At 42.2% G+C, this 22,558-nt stretch overlaps 1 protein-coding gene across 1 annotated transcript in view; it reads right to left on the reverse strand.

The window, feature by feature from the left end:
• LOC139758197 (5'-3' exonuclease PLD3-like) overlaps positions 1-22,558 on the reverse strand; it is a 207,917-nt gene that overhangs the window by 155,831 nt on the left and 29,528 nt on the right. Inside the window, exon 4 of the mRNA XM_071679437.1 lies at positions 9,766-9,897. Within this exon, the coding sequence (XP_071535538.1) occupies positions 9,766-9,897 (132 nt within the window). The remainder of the gene's footprint in view (positions 1-9,765; positions 9,898-22,558) is intronic.

Consider the following 22,558-nt stretch of genomic DNA (forward strand, 5'->3'; position numbering starts at 1 on the left):
GGGCCTGGATGTGGAAAGGGAGCTGTGGTTTCAGGCATTATTGCATGACAGCTAGAGACTGAGTGTGAACGAATGGGACCTTTGTTGTCTTTTCCTAGTGCTACTCGCACACATGAGGGGGGAGGGGGATGGTATTCCATGTGTGGCAAGGTGGCGATGGGAATGAATAAAGGCAGACAGTGTGAATTGTGTGCATAGGTATATATGTATGTGTCTGTGTGTGTATATATATGTGTACATTGAGATGTATAGGTATGTATATTTGCGTGTGTGGACGTGTATGTATATACATTGTGTATGGGGGTGGGTTGGGCCATTTCTTTCGTCTGTTTCCTTGCGCTACCTCGCAAACGTGGGAGACAGTGACAAAGCAAAAAGAAAAAAAATAAATTTAGCTCAAGTAAAAAAATTTGTTGACTGGAGTAAACAAAATTTTTTGGAGCTTAATGTTAAGAAAACTAAGGAGATGATATTCAATTTCGGAACTAAAAATAAACATGTACCCAACTTATTAACAACTGAGGAAGAACACGTTCAAAGAGTAAACCAGTACAAGTATTTGGGACTTATGATTGATGACCAGCTGAAAGGCAGTGTTAATACAGATATGGTGTCAAGGAAATGTAACCAAAGACTACACTTTGTACGTATATTGCGCAACCTAAATGTAGATAAAGTGATCATCAACTTATGTTACAAATCAATATTAGAATCAGTTCTAAATTTTTCAGTGACTGCCTGGTATGGGAAACTTACTTGTAAAGATAAAAATAAGTTGGGAAGAATTGTTAAAAAGGCAGGAAAATTAGGTGCGGCGACCACATCACTAGACAAGCTTTATCAGACAGGCATAATGAAACATGTAGATAGGATTATGAAAGATGTAACCCATCCGCTATACAATTGTTACACATATTTAAAATCAGGAAGAAGGTTAGCTTTGCCCATGCAGCGTACTGATAGATACAGAAAGTCTTTTGTACCTAAAAGCATCCTCCTTTTCAATGAATCTGTCATCACAATAGGAAAGTGAAATATTAAAGTGTTTCCTTTAATATTTTATTGCTTTATTGATTTCTTATTCTTTTAATGTAGAAACGCTAGGGAGCTCTCAAAGCCAAGAAGAATTTCATTTTGTAATTATTTTTTTTTTATTTTCATTATACTTTGTCGCTGTCTCCCGCGTTTGCGAGGTAGCGCAAGGAAACAGACGAAAGAAATGGCCCAACCCCCCCCCCATACACATGTATATACATACGTCCACACACGCAAATATACATACCTACACAGCTTTCCATGGTTTACCCCAGACGCTTCACATGCCTTGATTCAATCCACTGACAGCACGTCAACCCCGGTATACCACATCGCTCCAATTCACTCTATTCCTTGCCCTCCTTTCACCCTCCTGCATGTTCAGGCCCTGATCACACAAAATCTTTTTCACTCCATCTTTCCACCTCCAATTTGGTCTCCTTCTTCTCCTCGTTCCCTCCACCTCTGATACATATATCCTCTTGGTCAATCTTTCCTCACTCATTCTCTCCATGTGCCCAAACCACCTCAAAACACCCTTTTGTAATACATCTTGTATTACAATTTGACTAATAAAAACTTACTTACTTACTTACTTACTTTGTTACCCTCTCCTCATTCATACTCTCCATATGTTCAAATCCTTTCAGCAAACCCTCCTCAGATATCTCAACCACACTCCTCAAATTACTACTCTCTCTTACTCTTTAATTAATTACTCAGTCAAACCACCTCACAACATACACTGTCCTTAAACATTTTACTTCCAACACTTCCACCCTCCTTTGTACATCCTTGTCTAAAGCACATGTATTACATCCATATAATATTGTTAGGATTACTATACCTTCAAACATACCCATTTTTGCCATCCCAGATAATGAGCTCTCTTTCCACATATTCTTCAGGAATCCAAGAACCTACAGTCCCAGAACTCACCTATGACTCACTTCTGCTTAAATAATTCCATTTTCTGCCTTGTCCACTCCTAAGTATCTAAAAACACTTCATGTCCTTAAAACTTTTCTCCATTCAAACTCTCAGCCCAACTAACCTGTCCCTCAATACTAGTAAACCTAATAACTTTGCTTTTACTCACATTTATTCTCAACTTTCTCATTTCCAACACTTTCAAACTCAGTCAACAACTTCTGCAGTTTCTCAATCAAATCTGCTGCCAGTGCTAGGTCTTCAGCAAACAACAACTAATTCACTTCCCAAGCCCTCTCATCCCCTACAGACTGCTTATTTGCCCCTCTCTCCAAGACTATCACATTTACCTTCATCAGCCTATCCGTAGCAAATCAAACAGCCATGGTGACACCTCCCATCCCTTCACTTGAAACTACTCATACTCCTATCTTCCAACTCATACACATGCCTAACATCTTGATAAAAAAGTGTGCAATGAGAGTTACTAGGAGGAGAGGGATGTCACTGATGATTGGGAATACCTGGTTTAAAAAGAGACACACATAAGTATATGTATGTGAGCATGAGAGATGGTCAAAGCACATTATTGGATTAAATGTTAATTGATAGGTGTGTAAAAGAGAGACTTTTGGATGTTAATGTGTGAGAGGGGCAGCTGGAGGGATGTCTGATCACTGTCTATGTGAGGCGAAGGTGAAGATTTGTAGAGGTTTTCAAAAAAAAGAGAGAATGCTGGGGAGAAGAGAGTGATAAGAGTAGGTGAGCTTGGAAAGGAGACTTGTGTGAGAAATTACCAATAGAGATTGAGTGTAGAATGGTTAAAGGTGAAAGCAAATGAGGTGAGGGGAGTGGGTGAGGAATGGGATGTATTTAGGGAAGCAGTGATGGCTTGTGCAAGAGATGCATGTGGCATGAGAAAGGTGGGAAGTGGGCAGATTAGAAAGGATGGTGAATGGTGGGATGAAGAAGGTTATTAGTAAAAGAGAAAAGAGAGGTGTTTGGACGATACTTGCAGGGAAGTAGTGCAAATGACAGGGAGATGTATAAAAGAAAGTGGCAGGAGGTCAAGGGGAGGAAGGTGCAAGGGTCGAAAAAGAGGGTAAATGAGAGTTGGGGTGAGAGAGTATCATTAAATCCTAAGGAGAACAAAAAATGTTTTGGAAGAAGGTAAATAAAGTGTGTAAAACAAGAGAACAAATAGGAACATCGGTGAAGGGGAAAGTGGGAAGGTAATTAAGTGAGAAGGAAACGGAATGAGTATTTTGAAGGTTTGTTGAATGTATTTGATGACAGAGTGCCAGATATACGGTGTTTTGGTCGGGGTGGTGTGCGATGTGAGAGGATCAGGGAGAATGGTTTGGTAAAGAGAGAAGAGGTACAGAAACCAATGCAAAAGATGAAATCTGGTAAGGTGGTGGATTTGCATGGTACTGCAGAGGAATTTATTAAAAAAGGGGGTGACTGTGTTGTTGATTGGTTGGTAAGGATATCCAATGTATGTATGGACCATGGCGAAGTGCCTCAGGATTTGTGGAATGCATGAATAATGCCAGTGAACAAAGACAAAAGGGATAAAAGTGAATGTTCAACCTAAAGAGGCATAAGTATCTTCGAGTGTTCCTGGAAAATTATACGGGAGGGTATTGAATGAGAGGGTAAAGGCATGTACAAAGCATCAGACTGGGGAAGAGCAGTGTGGTTTCAGAAGTGTCAGAGGATGTCTGGATCAGGTGTTTGCTTTGAAGAATGTATGTGAGAAATACTTAGAAAAACAGATGGATTTGTATGTAGCATTTATGGATCTGGAGAAGGCATGTGATAGAGATGATGGAAATGCTTTGTGGAAGGTCTTAAGAGTATATGGTGTGGGAGGTAAGTCGCAAGAAGCAGTGAAAAGTTTTTACCAAGGATGTAAGGCATGTGTACAAGTAGGAAGAGAGGAGAGTGATTGGTTTCTAATGAATGTTGGTCTGTGGCAGGGGTTTGTGATGTCCCCATGGCTGTTTGATTTGTTTATGGATGGGGTGGTTATGAAGGTGAATTCAAGAGTTATGGAGAGAGGGCAAGTATGCAGTCTGGTGGGGATGAGGGGGGCCTGGGAAGTGAGTCAGTTGCTGTTTGGTGATGGTACAGCCCTTGTGGCTGATTCAATCAAGAAACAGCAGAAGTTAGTGATAGTTTGGAAAAGTGTATGGAAGGAGAAAGTTGAGAGAAAATGTGAACAAAAGCATTCAGTAGGGGTGAGGGACAAGTTAACTGGGATGTAAGTTTGAATGCAAAAAAACTGGAGGAAGTGAAGTGTTTTAGATATCTGAGAGTGGACTTAGCAGTGAGTGGAACCATGGAAGCAGAAATGAGTCATAGGGTGGGGGAGGGGAAGAAGGTTCTGGGAGTAATGAAGAATGTGTGGAAGGAGAGATCGTTATTTCAGAGAGCAAAAATGGAAATGTTTGAAGGAATAGTACTTCCAACAGTGTTATATAGTTGAGAGACATGGGCTATAGATAGGGTTGTATAGAGGAGGGTGGATGTGTTGGACATGAAATGTTTGAGGACAATATGCGGTGTGATGTGGTTTGATCACTCAAAATCTTTTTCAATCCATCCTTCCACCTCCAATTTGATATCCCGCTTCTCCTTATTCCCTCCACCTCTGACACATATCCTCTTTGTCAACCTTTCTTCACTCATTCTCTCCATATGTCCAAAACATTTCAACACACCTTCTTCTGCTCTCTCAACCACATTCACTTTATTTCCACACATTTCTCTTATCCTTTCATTACTTACTCGATTAAACCACATATTGTCCTCAAACATTGCATTTCCCACACATCCACCCTCCTCCATACATCCCTATGGACTGCGGAGTCCATGTCTCACAACCATACAACATTGTTGGAACTACTCTTCCTTTAAACATACTCATTTTTGCTCTCCAAGATAACATTCCCTCTTTCCACACATTCTTCATCACTTCCAAAACCTTTGCCCCCTCCCCCATCCTCTGACTCACTTAAGCTTCCATGGTTCCATCTGCTGCTAAGTGTACTCCAAGAGTCTAAAACACTTCACTCTCTCCAATTTTTCTCCTTTCAAATTTACATCCCAATCAACTTGTCCCTTCACCCTGCTGAACCTAATAACCTTGCTCATATTCACATTTACTCTCACTTTCTCCTTTCACACTTTTCTAAACTCAGTTACCAACTTCAGTAGTTTCTCACTTGAATCAGCCACAAGTGCTGTATCATCGGCAAACAACAACTGACTCACTTCTGAGGCCCTCTCATCCCAAGCAGACTGGATACTTGCACATCTCTCCAAAACTCTTGCTTTTACCTCCCTAACCATGCCATCCATAAACAAATTAAACAGCCATGGGAACATAACGCTCCCCTGCTGCAGACTGACCTTCACTGAGAACCAATCATTCTCTTCTCTTCCTACTTGTACATATGCCTTACATCCTTGGTAAAAATGTTTCACTACTTCTAGCAACTTACCTTCCACACCATATACTCTTAAGACCTTCCACAAAGCATCTCTATCAACCCCTTCATATGCCTTCTCCAGATCCATAAATGCTACATACAAATCCATCTCTTTTTGTAAGTATTTCTCACATACATTCTTCAAAGCAAACACCTGATCCACATATCCTCTACCATTTCTGAAACCACAATGCTCTTCCCCAATCTGATGCTCTGTACATGCCTTCAACCTCTCAATCAATACCCTCCCATATAATTTACCAGGAATACTCAGCAGACTTATGCCTTTGTAATTTGAACACTCACCTTTATCCCCTTTGCCTTTGTACAATGGCACTATGCATGCATTCCGCCAATCCTCAGGCACCTCACCATGGTCCGTACATACATTTAATATCCTTACAAACCAATCAACCACAAAGTCACCTCCTTTCTTAATAAATTCTACTGCAATTCCATCCAAATCAGCCACCTTGTCGGATTTCTTCTTCCGCAAAGCTTTCACTACCTCTTCTCTCAAACCAAACCATTCTCCCTGACCCTCACACTTCACACAGCACACCCGACCAAAACACCCCACAGCTGCCATTCTACCATCAAACACATTCAACAGTCCTTCAACATATTCACTCCATCTCCTTCTCCCTTTATCATTACCTGCTATCACTTTCTCTGGTGCCCACTTCACCGATGTACCCATTTGTTCTCTTGTCTTACACACATTATTTACCTCCTTCCAAATCATCTTTTTATTCTCCCTAAAGCTTAATCATACTCTCTCACCCTAACTCTCATTTGCCCTCTTTTTCAACCCCTGCACCTTCCTCTTGACATCCTGCTGCATTCTTTTATACATCTCCCAATCATTTGCATTTCTTCCTCGTAAGTATTGTCCAAACACCTCTCTTTTCTCTTTCAATGACAAATTTACTTCTTCATCTCACCCTTTCTAATCTGTCCACCTCCCACCTTTCTCATGCCATATGCATCTTTTGCACAAGCCATCACTGCTTCAGTAAATACATTCCATTCCTCATCCACTCCCCTCACGTCATTTGCTCTCACTTTTTGCCATTCTACACTCAATCTCTCATGGTACTTCCTCACACAAGTCTCCTTTCCAAGGATACTAACCAGCATTCTCTCTTCTTTTTTGAAAACACACTTACTCTCACCACTCTCTTCTCCCAACATTTTCTCTTATTTTTGAAAACCTCTACACATCTTCACCTTCACCTCTACAAGATAATGATCAGACATCCCACCAGCTGCCCCTCTCAGCACATTAACATCCAAAAGTCTGTTTTACTTGCCTAACAATTAACATCTTTCTATCAATCTATTTGCTTTGTTGCTGTCTCCCGCGCTAGTGAGGTAGCGCAAGGAAACAGACAAAAGAATGGCCCAACCCACCCACATACACATGTATATACATACACGTCCACACACGCAAATATACATACCTATACATCTCAACGTATACATATGGATACACACAGACATATACAAATATACACATGTATATAATTCATACTGTCTGCCTTTATTCATTCCCATCACCACCCCGCCACACATGAAATAACAACCCCCTCCCCCACATGTGCGCAAGGTAGCACTAGGAAAAGACAACAAAGGCCACATTCGTTCACACTCAGTCTCTAGCTGTCATGTATAATGCACTGAAACCACAGCTCCCTTTCCACATCTAGGCCCCACAGAACTTTCCATGGTTTACCCCAGACGCTTCACATGCCCTGGTTCAATCCACTGACAGCACATCGACCCCGGTATACCACATCGTACCAATTCACTCTATTCCTTCCACGCCTTTCACCCTCCTGCATGTTCAGGCACCGATTGCTCAAAATCTTTTTCACTCCATCTTTCCACCTCCTATTTGGTCTCCCACTTCTCCTTGTTCCCTCCACCTCTGACACATATATCCTCTGACACTTATATCTAATCTTTCCTCGCTCATTCTCTCCATGCAACAAAACCATTTCAAAACACCTTCTTCTGTTCTCTCAACCACAATCTTTTTATTACCACACATCTCTCTTACCCTTACATTACTTACTCGATCACACCACCTCACACCACATATTGTCCTCAAATATCTCATTTCCAGCACATCCAGCCTCCTCCACACAACTCTATCTGTAGCCCACACCTCGCAACCATATAACATTGTTGGAACCACTATTCCTTCAAGCATACCCATTTTTGCTTTCCAAGATAATGTTCTCGACTTCCACACATTCTTCAACGCTCCCAGAACTTTCGGCCCCCTCCCCCACCCTATGATTCACTTCCGCTTCCATGGTTCCATCCGCTGCCAGATCCACTCCCAGATATCTAAAACACATCACTTCCTCCAGTTTTTCTCCATTCAAACCTACCTACCAATTGACTTGTCCCTCAACCCTACTGTACCTAATAACCTTACTCTTATTCACATTCACTCTCAGCTTTCTTCTTTCACACACTTCACAAAACTCAGTCACCAGCTTCAGCAGTTTCTCACATGAATCAGGACCAGCGCTGTATCATCAGCGAACAACAACTGACTCACTTCCCAAGCTCTCTCATCCACAACAGACTGCATACTTGCCCCTCTTTCCAAAACTCTTGCATTCACCTCCCTAACAACCCCATCTATAAACAAATCAAACAACCATGGAGACATCACACCCGTGCCACAAACTGACATTCGCTGAGAACCAATCACTTTCCTCTCTTCCTACGCGTACACAAGCCTTACATCCTCGATAAAAACTTTTCACTGCTTCTAACAACTTGCCCCCCACACCATATATTCTTAATACCTTCCACAGAGCATCTCTATCAGCTCCATCATATGCCTTCTCCAGATCCATAAATGCTACATACAAATCCATTTGCTTTTCTAAGTATTTCTCACATACATTCTTCAAAGCAAGCACCTGATCCACACATATTCTACCACTTCTGAAACCACACTGTTCTTCCCCAATCTGATGCTCTGTACATGCCTTCACCCTCTCAATCAATACCCTCCCATATAATTTCCCAGCAATACTCAACAAACTTCTACCTCTGTAATTTGAGCACTCACTTTTATCCCCTTTGCCTTTGTACAATGGCACTATGCAAGCATTCCACCAATCCTCAGGCACCTCACCATGAGTCATACATACATTAAATAACCTTACCAACCAGTCAACAATACCGTCACCCCCTTTTTTCATACATTCCACTGCAATACCATCCAAACACGCTGCCTTGCCGGCTTTCATCTTCCACAAAGCTTTTACTACCTCTTCTCTGTTTACCGAATCATTCTCCCTAACCCTCTCACTTTGCACACCACCTCGGCCAAAACACCCTATATCTGCCGCTCTATCATCAAACACATTCAACAAACCTTCAAAATACTCACTCCATCTCCTTCTCACATCAACACTACTTGTTTATTAACATGTATTCTTATAATGTCCTTTGACCATCTCTCCTACTCACATAAGTATACTTATATATATATCTCTTTTTAAACTAGGTATTCCCAATCACCAGTCTTTTTTTCAGCACATAAATCCACAAGCTCTTCACTATTTCTATTCACAACAATGAATACCCAATGTACACCAACTATACCCTCAACTGTCACATTACTCACCTTCGCATTTAAATCAACCATCACTAATTCCCAGTCTCGTGCATCAGAGCTGCTAACACACTAACTCAGCTGCCCCCAAAACACTTGCCTCTCATGATCTTTCTTCTCATGACCAAGTGCATAAGCACCAATAACCACCCATCTCTCTCCATCCGCTTTCAGTTTTTTCACATCTATCTAGAATATATTTTCATAAACTCTATCGCACAGTCCCACAACTCCTGCTTCAGGAGTAGTGCTACTCCTTCCTTAGCTCATCCTCTCACCAGCCACTGACTTTACTCACAAAACTTTTCCAAACCATTCCTCCCTTACGTTTGAGCCTCGTTTCACTCAGAGCCAGAACATCCAGTTTCTTGCTTCAAACATAATACCTATCTCTCCCATCTTCTCATCTTGGTTACATCCACACACATTCAGACACCCCAATCTGAACCTTCGAGGAGGATGAGCACTCCCCACTTGACTCCTGCTTCCACCTTCAGAAATCGAAATACACAAAGGGGAGGGTTTCCAGCCCCCTGCTCCTGCCCACTTTAGTTGCCTTCTTCGACAAGCGGGGAAAACGTGGGAAGTATTCTTTCTAGCCAGTCCCCAGGGATACATATAAAAACTCAGTAAAATACAATATTGTTGATTTCAACTCACAGACAGGTAAGTGTTGACCATGGTTCCACTAAGGGATAGAGGCATTTGGTTTTCAATACCAAAGTCTGTCTGGAGATTGCGTGGCCAAGTTGGTGGTATTTCAGCTCCCTTCTTGCCCAGCCGCCAGTAAACCTGGGGAGCATCAGATAATATTTTTTGAAAATCTATTAATAATATGTTTATTCACCATAATTCAAAGTCAATTACATTGTTTTACGAGCAAGGAATTCTTTGACATACAGACCACAAAGTAGCTAGCCTGACAAATTGGCAGACAAATGAGTATCTACCTATATGTGACTTCCTAGTGAGTACCAACCTACATGTTAGTTCCTAGTGTAATGATAGGGGATAGCCACCACCTTTAAGAGCAGATTGCTGGAGCTTACCCCATATCATTAAGATGAAAAACGACTTATGCAACTAAATTTCTGCCATGGATTAATAATGAAACAAGTTATACTACAATGTTCATTATACATTTACAGAATTTTTACTTTGTACATTCACTACATTTCATATGTTTATGGCTACACATTACTCTCACACCTTTTTACAACAAAAGAATATAAACCACAACCAACCAACTTTAAGTTCACTGTGGCCATAACTGTGAGGTTATTTCTTCTGTCAAAGCATAAGAATGGCAATCTGGCAATCTACAACAGCTCCCACAACAAAACTCAAGTTATATGTTTTACCAATCACAACAAAGAAATGTGGAGACCATGTCACTTCCAATTCTATCTCACTATCACTATCACAGATATGATCATCATCCTCTGGGCAAATCCATTTGATAATCATTATTCCCTCCAGGCACCGGATATCCTTCTGTTGATCCAAGATGCTGTTTGGCTTGCCAGTTTTCACTTGTTTCTGAGGCGCTTAACCTCACACCATAAATGAGTACCTTCCATGCTAAAAGAGCAGGGACAACTGGGCATCACTCACTCTAGTGAGCTTTGGGGCAGCCCTGAAGGGTGCTAATCTTCCTTGCACCATTAATACCTTATCATCACTGCAACAAATCAGTTCCTGCCATCTGATTCTTGACAAAACTGACAGAACAACCTTACTGCCTATACTCCCAACTGATAAAACAATGTTCAACACTTGTTTGCATATAACATTCACCCTCTAGCCATGATATAAACACATATATGCTTATCTTACAACAATGATCCTTAGAACAGTGCACCATGTGGTTTGTCTATGTCTGGTTGCCAATAATTCTGCCTACCCAGGTACATCCCAGAACTACATCCCATTCACCAAATTAAAATTCTCCTAAACCCACCTCAATTATTCTTACTCCCTAAAACTCTGTGGTGGACCCCCACACACATTCTCACACACTCTCACCATATGCCATACACTCTAACACCCTGCTGGTAACCCTATTGTCAATTATCTGGGAGCATCTGGGAGGAGCCAGTTCCACATTCCCTTTCTCAAAAAACTCTCCCACAGTAACTGCTCTACCAGAACCTTCATCTTCCCTCAAGTTGCTATCCTCTATTCTCTTCAGCACAAATTCAGGAGCCTCTACATTCCACTCTAATTGCTGTATTTCATTCCCATCTCTAAACACCACTGGAGGAGTTAAAACCTTATCCACTCACTTTCCATGTCACCTCCATTTTCCCCTTTTCCTGTATTAAACTAATCTTTCCTTAAGACCCCAAACCTTCTCAGAACCTCATCCATGTCTGGCACCACCACAGATTTCTCTTCCTCTGCTACATTCTGTACACCAGTCTCTTTCTTCGCCTAATCCCTTGATCTATCAAACCACATCCTTCCAGTCCAACCTATTTTTTTTTATTATTATTTTGCTTTGTCGCTGTCTCCCGCATTTGCGAGGTAGCACAAAGAAACAGATGAAAGAAATGGCCCAACCCACCCCCATACACATCTATATACATACACGTCCACACACGCAAATATACATACCTATACATCTCAATGTACACATATATATACACACACAGACATATACATATATACCCAGGTACATAATTCATACTGTCTGCCTTTATTTATTCCCATCGCCACCTCACCACACATGGAATAACATCCCCCTCCCCCTCATGTGTGCGAGGTAGCGCTAGGAAAAGACAACAAAGGCCTCATTCGTTCACACTCAGTCTCTAGCTGTCATGTAATAATGCCTGAAACCACAGCTCCCTTTCCACATCCAGGACCCACACAACTTTCCATGGTTTACCCCAGACGCTTCATATACCCTGATTCAATCCATTGACAGTAAGTTGACCCCGGTATACCACACCGATCCAATTCACTCTATTCCTTGCCCGCCTTTCACCCTACTGCATGTTCAGGCCCCGATCACTCAAAATCTTTTTCACTCCATCTTTCTACCTCCAATTTGGTCTCCCACTTCTCCTTCCCTCCACCTCCGTCACATATATCCTCTTGGTCAATCTTTCCTCACTCATTCTCTCCATATGCCCAAACCATTTCAAAACACCTTCTGTTCTCTCAACCACGCTCTTTTTATTTCCACACATCTCTCTTACCCTTACATTACTTACTCAATCAAACCACCTCACACGACATACTGTCCTCAAACATCTCATTTCCAGCACATCCACCCTCCTCTGCACAACTCTATCCATAGCCCACGCCTCGCAACCATACAACATTGTTGGAACCACTATTCCTTCAAACATACCCATTTTTGCTTTCCGAGATAACGTTCTCGACTTCCAAACATTCTTCAAGGCTCCCAGGACTTTCACCCCCTCCCCCACCCTATGATTCACTTCCGCTTCCACGGTTCTATCCGCTGCCAGACCCACTCCCAGATATCTAAAACACTTTCTTCCGCCAGTTTTTCTCCATTCAAACTTACCTCCCAATCGACTTGACCCTCAACCCTACTGTACCTAATAACCTTGCTCTTATTCACATTTACTCTTAACTTTCTTCTTTCACACACTTTATCAAACTCAGTCACCAGCTTCTGCAGTTTCTCACATGAATCAGCCACCAGCGCTGTATCATCAGCGAACAACAATTGACTCACTTCCCAAGCTCTCTCATCCCCAACAGACTGCATACTTGCCCCTCTTTCCAAAACTCTTGCATTCACCTCCCTAACAACCCCATCCATAAACAAATTAAACAACCATGGAGACATCACACACCCCTGCCGCAAACCTGCATTCACTGAGAACCAATCACTTTCCTCTCTTCCTACACCTACACATGCCTTACATCCTCGATAAAAACTTTTCACTGCTTCTAACAACTTGCCTCCCACACCATATACTCTTAGTACCTTCCACAGAGCATCTCTATCAACTCTATCATATGCCTTCTCCAGATCCATAAATGCTACATACAAATCCATTTGCTTTTCTAAGTATTTCTCACATACAATTCTTCAAAGCAAACACCTGATCCACACATCCTCTACCACTTCTGAAACCACACTGCTCTTCCCCAATCTGATGCTCTGTACATGCCTTCGTCCTCTCAATCAATACCCTCCCATATAATTTACCAGGAATACTCAACATACTTATACCTCTGTAATTTGAGCATTCACTCTTATCCCCTTTGCCTTTGTACAATGGCACTATGCAAGCATTCTGCCAATGCTCAGGCACCTCACCATGAATCATACATACATTGAATAACCTTACCAACCAGTCAACAATACAGTCACCCCCTTTTTTAATAAATTCCACTGCAATACCATCCAAACCTGCCGCCTTGCCAGCTTTCCTCTTCCGCAAAGCTTTTACTACCTCTTCTCTGTTTACCAAATCATTTTCCCTAACCCTCTCACTTTGCACAACACCTTGATCAAAACACCCTATATCTGCCACTCTATCATCAAACACATTCAACAAACCTTCAAAATACTCACTCCATCTCCTTCTCACATCACCACTACTTGTTATCACCTCCCCATTAGCCCCTTTCACTGAAATTCCCATTTGCTCACTTGTCTTACGCACTTTATTTACCTCCTTCCAAAACATCTTTTTATTCTCCCTAAAATTTAATGATACTCTCTCACCCCAACTCTCATTTGCCCTCTTTTTCACCTCTGCACCTTTCTCTTGACCTCTTGCCTCTTTCTTTTATACATCTCCCACTCATTTGCATTTTTTCCATGCAAAAATCGTCCAAACGCCTCTCTCTTCTCTTTCACTAGTAATCTTACTTCTTCATCCCACCACTCACTACCCTTTCTAATCAACCCACCTCCCACTCTTCTCATGCCACAAGCATCTTTTGCGCAAGCCATCACTGCTTCCCTAAATACATCCCATTCCTCCCCCACTCCCCTTACCTCCTTTGTTCTCACCTTTTTCCATTCTGTACTCAGTCTCTCCTGGTACTTCCTCACACAAGTCTCCTTCCCAAGCTCCCTTACTCTCACCACCCTCTTCACCCTAACATTCTCTCTTCTTTTCTGAAAACCCCTACAAATCTTCACCTTCACCTCCACAAGATAATGATCAGACATCCCTCCAGTTGCACTTCTCAGCACATTAACATCCAAAAGTCTTTCTTTCGCGCGCCTGTCAATTAACACGTAATCCAATAACGCTCTCTGGCCATCTCTCCTACTAACATCCGTATACTTATGTATATCTCGCTTTTTAAACCAGGTATTCCCAATCACTAGTCCTTTTTCAGCACATAAATCTACAAGCTCTTCACCATTTCCATTTACAACACTGAACACCCCATGTATACCAATTATTCCCTCAACTACCACATTACTCACCTTTGCATTCAAATCACCCATCACTATAACCCGGTCTTGTGCATCAAAACCACTAACACACTCATTCAGCTGCTCCCAAAACACTTGCCTCTCATGATCTTTCTTCTCATGCCCAGGTGCATATGCACCAATAATCACCCATCTCTCTCCATCAACTTTCAGTTTTACCCATATTAATCTAGAATTTACTTTCTTACATTCTATCACATACTCCCACAACTCCTGTTTCAGGAGTAGTGCTACTCCTTCCCTTGCTCTTGTCCTCTCACTAACCCCTGACTTTACTCCCAAGACATTCCCAAACCACTCTTCCTCTTTACCCTTTAGCTTCGTTTCACTCAGAGCCAAAACATCCAGGTTCTTTTCCTCAAACATACTACCTATCTGTCCTTTTTTCACATCTTGGTTACATCCACACATATTTAGACACCCCTATCTGAGCCTTCGAGGAGGATGAGCACTCCCCACGTGACTCCTTCTTCTGTTTCCCATTTTAGAAAGTTAAAATACAAGGAGGGGAGGATTTCTGGCCCCCCGCTCCCGTCCCTTCTCGTCGCCTTCTACGACACGTGAGGAATGCATGGGAAGTATTCTTTCTCCCCCATCCCCAGGGATAAAGTCCAACCTATGGGCACAAATTACTGTGATCAAGCACTTTACCTAGACCTTAACCTTGTATACTCTGCTAACTTCATCTAGTAGCTCCAACACCACCCAAACCATAGCTCAATGGCATACTTAGGTTGGACTTCATTCCAACCTAAGAAGCATTCACTGTCCTACCTGCAAGGGTATGGCACCATCTTGCCCTGGTCTTACAATTTTCTCTGATTTCTCTCATGATATGAACATAATTTCTGTTTAACTACCCTCCATGCATTCTGCTGTGTCTCCTAACCTCTGATCTAATGATAGTCACTGTTATCAGTCTCACTGGGCCCTAGGCTGAATCTGTCTACAGTGGTGAAAACCCCCATCCTTGGATGGAAAGTACTATTACAAATTGCTGTAAGACAAGAAAAATAACTGAGCCACTCTTCCTGTTGCTCCATACTAAGAATGGCCAACATCCCTTGCAATGTACGTTTAAATCTCTCACAGATACTATTGTGATACTTGTGATATGGAGTAGTCCTGAACTTGTCGACCTGATGATATTCACAATGCACCAACTGCTCCTCCAAGTTCTATTCTTGGTCACAATGCCATCTCTCAGGAATGCCAAACTATTGAAAAACTTCCTCCATCAAAACTTTTGTAATGAGAGTAGCTTTCTTATTCATAGTTGGGAATGCTATTGTAAACTTACTAAGCACATAAGTCAAAATTAACAAATTCTCCTTGCCATCCCATGCTAGGTCTAGCAACATTTAGTCCATGGCCACCACTTGCTACTGCTTACTAGCATCTACTCTCCCCATTCTGGTCTTGGCTCACATTACCTCCTCTTTACCCATATAACAACTCTTGCACTGGGCTACATGCCACATATAACCTAAGCCAAAAAAAAAAAAAATCCAAATAATAGGGTGGTAGTCCTTATCATTCCTTGATGCCCCCAGTGTTCATGTGCTGCTCTCAGAATTTCCCTTCCTCCTATTTATCCAATGGTAATTACTGGTGGCCACTTTCATCTGCCATGTTGAAATTCTCTCTAATAAATCACACCCTTCCTCATAGGTAGTGAATTCCCTATTCTCCACAAGTTCCTAAATTCCTCTGATTGCTATTGAACCTGCGACTTCTTCCTTCTTAACCACTCAGTCATTTGCAGCCATAATCTACCCACCAGTGGACAAGGTGGTTGTTAATTACTCATCTGCTCCAAACTTAACTTTTCCCTTACCATCATAACTGTCATATGTCCCCCATCTAACCACCTTATGCCCTCTCCTACATCCTGTATACCTCTTCACCACCATTTACTTCCACCTGATGCGGCCTCCAAGACAACCCATTCATATTGACAATCTTTTTACCAGGTCAACACTTCACCACAAAGTCAAATGCTTCAGGTTGCCCAGCCACCTACTCTCTACCACTCCGAACTTTGCCACCTTAAGATAGGTCAAGGGTTTGTTGTCAGTTAGTACCCCAAACTGCCACCTGACTGAATCATTCTTAAATTGCTCCATCAATGCCTACTTCAGTGCTAACAATTCCAACTTTCTGGAAATATGATTATTTGTACTGCATGATGATTTCCTTAATCCCCTACTCGCATATGCCATCAAGTCTAATTTTCCATTATGTTCCTGAGACAAAAGAGCAAACAATCCCTATAAACATGCATATGTTTCCACAATTAACTGTTTAATATGATGGGTGACCTAAAACACAGACGCCTATAGGAGTTTCTCCTTCAATTGCTCAAAAACTGTTACCTCAGCTGTATCCTAGCATATTGTAACATCCTCTTCCCAACCATTAAAGCTGTTGCCTTAGCTGTATCCCAGCATACTTTAACATTCTCTTCCCACCCATCAAAGCTTTTGTCTCAGCTGTATCCCAGTATATTGTAACATCCTTTTCCCACCCATCAAAGCATGTAGCGGAGCAGCCATCTTGACAAAACTTACAACAGACCTCTGTAGGTCACTCCTGGATAATCTGAATCTCATCTGTGTTGGTAATGATACATTCTTTAGAGATGAAAAATCCACGGTATTTGACCTGAGGTTTTAGAATATGACACTAAGTAGATTTTGATATCGTCATATTTCTGTAACAATATCAATACAGACAGTCTCCATCCTCTCCAAGTGCTCATCCATATCATAGGCAAAAACCAATATATCATAAAGGTAAACTAACAATATAATAAAAATGTGATCTTTAAACACACACATTCCATTAACCTCTTACAAGTAGCTGGACTATAAGTCAACACCCTGGGGCACCACACATACTGGTCTATTCAAACAGTGTTACAAACGCTATTTTGGGATGATCCTCAGCCCACACGTTTATCAGTGATACCTTGCTACCAGATCAAATGATGAAAAGTACTGTGACCTAGCTGAAGCATCTAATGTGTCCTAAATTCATGGCAATGGAGAGGCATTTTTACCATCTCCTAATTTAACCTCTGTAATTTACACACAGCCTTAATGTTCCATCCTTTTACTCACCACTACAATAGATGCAGCATCACCCCTTGTTCTAACAGTTCCTTTACATATGCTTACACTTTCATCTTACTGGTTGGTTGAGTGTTCGGTAATCTAATGAGTAACTCAATAGTAAAGTGAGTCTTGTGCTCATAGCACAACCCAACTCGAGAACACTATTTCGGAAAACAAAAATGGGCATGTTTGAAGGAACAGTGTTTCCAACAATGTTATATGGTTGCGAGGCGTGGGTTATAGATAGGGTTGTGCGGAGGTGGGTGGAGGCATTAGAAATGAGATGTCTGAGGACAATATGTGGTGTGAGGTGGTTTGATCAAGTAAGTAATGAAAGGGTAAGAGAGAGGTGTGGTAATAAAGAGAGTGTGGTTGAGAGAGTAGAAGAGGGTGTATTGAAATGGTTTGGTCACATGGAGAGAATGAGTGAGGAAAGATTGACAAAGAGGATATATGCGTCAGAGGTGGAGGGAACAAGGAGAGTGGGAGACAAATTGGAGGTGGAAGGATAGAGTGAAAAAGATTTTGAGTGATCGGGGCCTGAACATGCGGGAGGGTGAAAGGCATGCAAGGAATAGAGTGAATTGGACTGATGTGGTATGCTGGGGTCGACGTGCTGTCAATGGATTGAACAGGGCATGCGAAGCGTCTGGGGTAAACCATGGAAAGTTTTGTGGGGCCTGGATGTGGAAAGGCAGCTGTGGTTTCGGTGCATTAAACATTACAGCTAGAGACTGAGTGTGAACGAATGTGACGTCTGTTGTCCTTTCTTAGTACTACCTCGCACACGTGCGGGGGGAGGGGGTTGTCATTTCATGTGTAGCATGGTGGTGACGGGGATGAATAAAGGCAGCAAGTATGAATTAGGTACATGTGTATATATGTACATGTTTGTGTATGTATGTATATATATATATATGTATACTTTTGGATGTAAATGTGCTGAGAGGTGCAACTGGAGGGATGTCTGATCATTATCTTGTGGAGGCTAAGGTGAAGATTTGTATGGGTTTTCAGAAAAGAAGAGTGAATGTTGGGGTGAAGAGGGTGGTGAGAGTAAGTGAGCTTGGGAAGGAGACTTGTGTGAGGAAGTACCAGGAGAGACTGAGTACAGAATGGAAAAAGGTGAGAACAATGGAAGTAAGGGGAGTGGGGGGGGAATGGGATGTATTTAGGGAATCAGTGATGGATTGCGCAAAAGATGCTTGTGGCATGAGAAGAGTGGGAGGTGGGTTGATTAGAAAGGGTAGTGAGTGGTGGGATGAAGAAGTAAGATTATTAGTGAAAGAGAAGAGAGAGGCATTTGGACGATTTTTGCAGGGAAAAAATGCAATTGAGTGGGAGATGTGTAAAAGAAAGAGACAGGAGGTCAAGAGAAAGGTGCAAGAGGTGAAAAAGAGGGCAAACGAGAGTTGGGGTGAGAGAGTATCATTAAATTTTAGGGAGAATAAAAAGATGTTCTGGAAGGAGGTAAATAAAGTGCGTAAGACAAGGGAGCAAATGGGAAGTTCAGTGAAGGGCGCAAATGGGGAGGTGATAACAAGTAGTGGTGATATGAGAAGGAGATGGAGTGAGTATTTTGAAGGTTTGTTGAATGTGTTTGATGACAGAGTGGCAGATATAGGGTGTCTTGGTCGAGGTGGTGTGCAAAGTGAGAGGGTTAGGGAAAATGATTTGGTAAACAGAGAAGAGGTGGTAAAAGCTTTGCATAAGATGAAAGCCGGCAAGGCAGCAGGTTTGGATGGTATTGCAGTGGAATTTATTAAAAAAGGGGGTGACTGTATTATTGACTGGTTGGTAAGGTTATTTAATGTATGTATGACTCATGGTGACGTGCCTGAGGATTGGTGGAATGCGTGCATAGTGCCATTGTACAAAGGCAGAGGGGATAAGAGTGAGTGCTCAAATTACAGAGGTATAAGTTTGTTGAGTATTCCTGGTAAATTATATGGGAGGGTATTGATTGAGAGGGTGAAGGCATGTACAGAGCATCAGATTGGGGAAGAGCAGTGTGGTTTCAGAAGTGGTAGAGGATGTGTGGATCAGGTGTTTGCTTTGAAGAATGTATGCTTAGAAAAGCAAATAGATTTGTAGGTAGCATTTATGGATCTGGACAAGGCATATGATAGAGTTGATAGAGATGCTCTGTGGAAGGTATTAAGAATATATGGTGTGGGAGGCAAGTTGTTAGAAGCAGTGAAAAGTTTTTATTGAGGATGTATGGCATGTGTACGTGTAGGAAGAGAGGAGAGTGATTGGTTCTCAGTGAATGTAGGTTTGCAGCAGGGGTGTGTGATGTCTCCATGGTTGTTTAATTTGTTTATGGATGGGTTTGTTAGGGGGGTAAATGCAAGAGTTTTGGAAAGAGGGGCAAGTATGAAGTCTGTTGGGGATGAGAGAGCTTCTGAAGTGAGTCAGTTGTTGTTTGCTGATGATACAGCGCTGGTGGCTGATTCATGTGAGAAACTGCAGAAGCTGGTGACTGAGTTTGGTAAAGCGTGTGAAAGAAGAAAGTTAAGAGTAAATGTGAATAAGAGCAAGGTTATTAGGTACAGTAGGGTTGAGGGTCAAGTCAATTGGGAGGTAAGTTTGAATGGAGAAAAACTGGAGGAAGTAAAGTGTTTTAGATATCTGGGAGTGGATCTGGCAGCGGATGGAACCATGGAAGTGGAAGTGGATCATAGGGTGGGGGAGGGGGCGAAAATCCTGGGAGCCTTGAAGAATGTGTGGAAGTCGAGAACATTATCTCGTAAAGCAAAAATGGGTATGTTTGAAGGAATAGTGGTTCCAACAATGTTGTATGGTTGCGAGGCGTGGGCTATGGATAGAGTTGTGCGCAGGAGGATGGATGTGCTGGAAATGAGATGTTTGAGGACAATGTGTGGTGTGAGGTGGTTTGATCGAGTAAGTAACGTAAGGGTAAGAGAGATGTGTGGAAATAAAAAGAGCGTGGTTGAGAGAGCAGAAGAGGGTGTTTTGAAATGGTTTGGGCACATGGAGAGAATGAGTGAGGAAAGATTGACCAAGAGGATATATGTGTCGGAGGTGGAGGGAACGAGGAGAAGTGGGAGACCAAATTGGAGGTGGAAAGATGGAGTGAAAAAGATTTTGTGTGATCGGGGCCTGAACATGCAGGAGGGTAAAAAGGAGGGCAAGGAATAGAGTGAATTGGATCGATGTGGTATACCGGGGTTGACGTGCTGTCAGTGGATTGAATCAGGGCATGTGAAGCGTCTGGGGTAATCCATGGAAAGCTGTGTAGGTATGTACATTTGCGTGTGTGGACGTATGTATATACATGTGTATGGGGGTGGGTTGGGCCATTTCTTTCGTCTGTTTCCTTGAGCTACCTCGCAAACGCGGGAGACAGCGACAAAGCAAAAAAAAAAAAAAATATATATATATATATATATATATATATATATATATATATATATATATATATATATATATATATATATCTCGGAAAGCAAAAATGGGTATGTTTGAAGGAATAGTGGTTCCAACAATGTTGTATGGTTGCGAGGCGTGGGCTATGGATAGAGTTGTGCGCAGGAGGATGGATGTGCTGGAAATGAGATGTTTGAGGACAATGTGTGGTGTGAGGTGGTTTGATCGAGTGAGTAACGTAAGGGTAAGAGAGATGTGTGGAAATAAAAAGAGCGTGGTTGAGAGAGCAGAAGAGGGTGTTTTGAAGTGGTTTGGGCACATGGAGAGGATGAGTGAGGAAAGATTGACCAAGAGGATATATGTGTCGGAGGTGGAGGGAACAAGGAGAAGAGGGAGACCAAATTGGAGGTGGAAAGATGGAGTGAAAAAGATTTTGTGTGATCGGGGCCTGAACATGCAGGAGGGTGAAAGGAGGGCAAGGAATAGAGTGAATTGGAGCGATGTGGTATACCGGGGTTGACGTGCTGTCAGTGGATTGAATCAAGGCATGTGAAGCGTCTGGGGTAAACCATGGAAAGCTGTGTAGGTATGTATATTTGCGTGTGTGGACGTATGTATATACATGTGTATGGGGGGGGGTTGGGCCATTTCTTTCGTCTGTTTCCTTGCGCTACCTTGCAAACGCGGGAGACAGCGACAAAGTATAATAAAAATAATAATTGAAGGAATAGTGGTTCCAACAATGTTGAATGGTTGCGAGGCGTGGGCTATGGATAGAGTTGTGCGCAGGAGGATGGATGTGCTGGAAATGAGATGTTTGAGGACAATGTGTGGTGTGAGGTGGTTTGATCGAGTAAGTAACGTAAGGGTAAGAGAGATGTATGGAAAAAAAAAGAGCGTGGTTGAGAGAGCAGAAGAGGCTGTTTTGAAATGGTTTGGGCACATGGAGAGAATGAGTGAGGAAAGATTGACCAAGAGGTTATATGTGTCGGAGGTGGAGGGAACGAGGAGAAGAGGGAGACCAAATTGGAGGTGGAAAGATGGAGTGAAAAAGATTTTGTGTGATCGGGGCCTGAACATGCAGGAGGGTGAAAGGAGGGCAAGGAATAGAGTGAATTGGAGCGATGTGGTATACCGGGGTTGACGTGCTGTCAGTGGATTGAATCAGGGCATGTGAAGCGTCTGGGGTAAACCATGGAAAGCTGTGTAGGTATGTATATATGCGTGTGTGGACGTATGTATATACATGTGTATGGGGGTGGGTTGGGCCATTTCTTTCGTCTGTTTCCTTGCGCTACCTCGCAAACGCGGGAGACAGCGACAAAGCAAAAAAAAAAAAAAAAAAATATATATATTATATTATATCATTATATTTTCCTTTGTCGCTGTCTCCAGCGTTAGCGAGGTAGCGCAAGGAAACAGACGAAAGAATGGCCCAACCCACCCACATACACATGTATATACATACACGTCCACACACGCAAATATACATACCTATACATCTCAA

Source organism: Panulirus ornatus, chromosome 29 (genome assembly GCF_036320965.1).
Source record: "Panulirus ornatus isolate Po-2019 chromosome 29, ASM3632096v1, whole genome shotgun sequence".
Classification (NCBI taxonomy): Eukaryota; Metazoa; Arthropoda; class Malacostraca; order Decapoda; family Palinuridae; genus Panulirus; species Panulirus ornatus.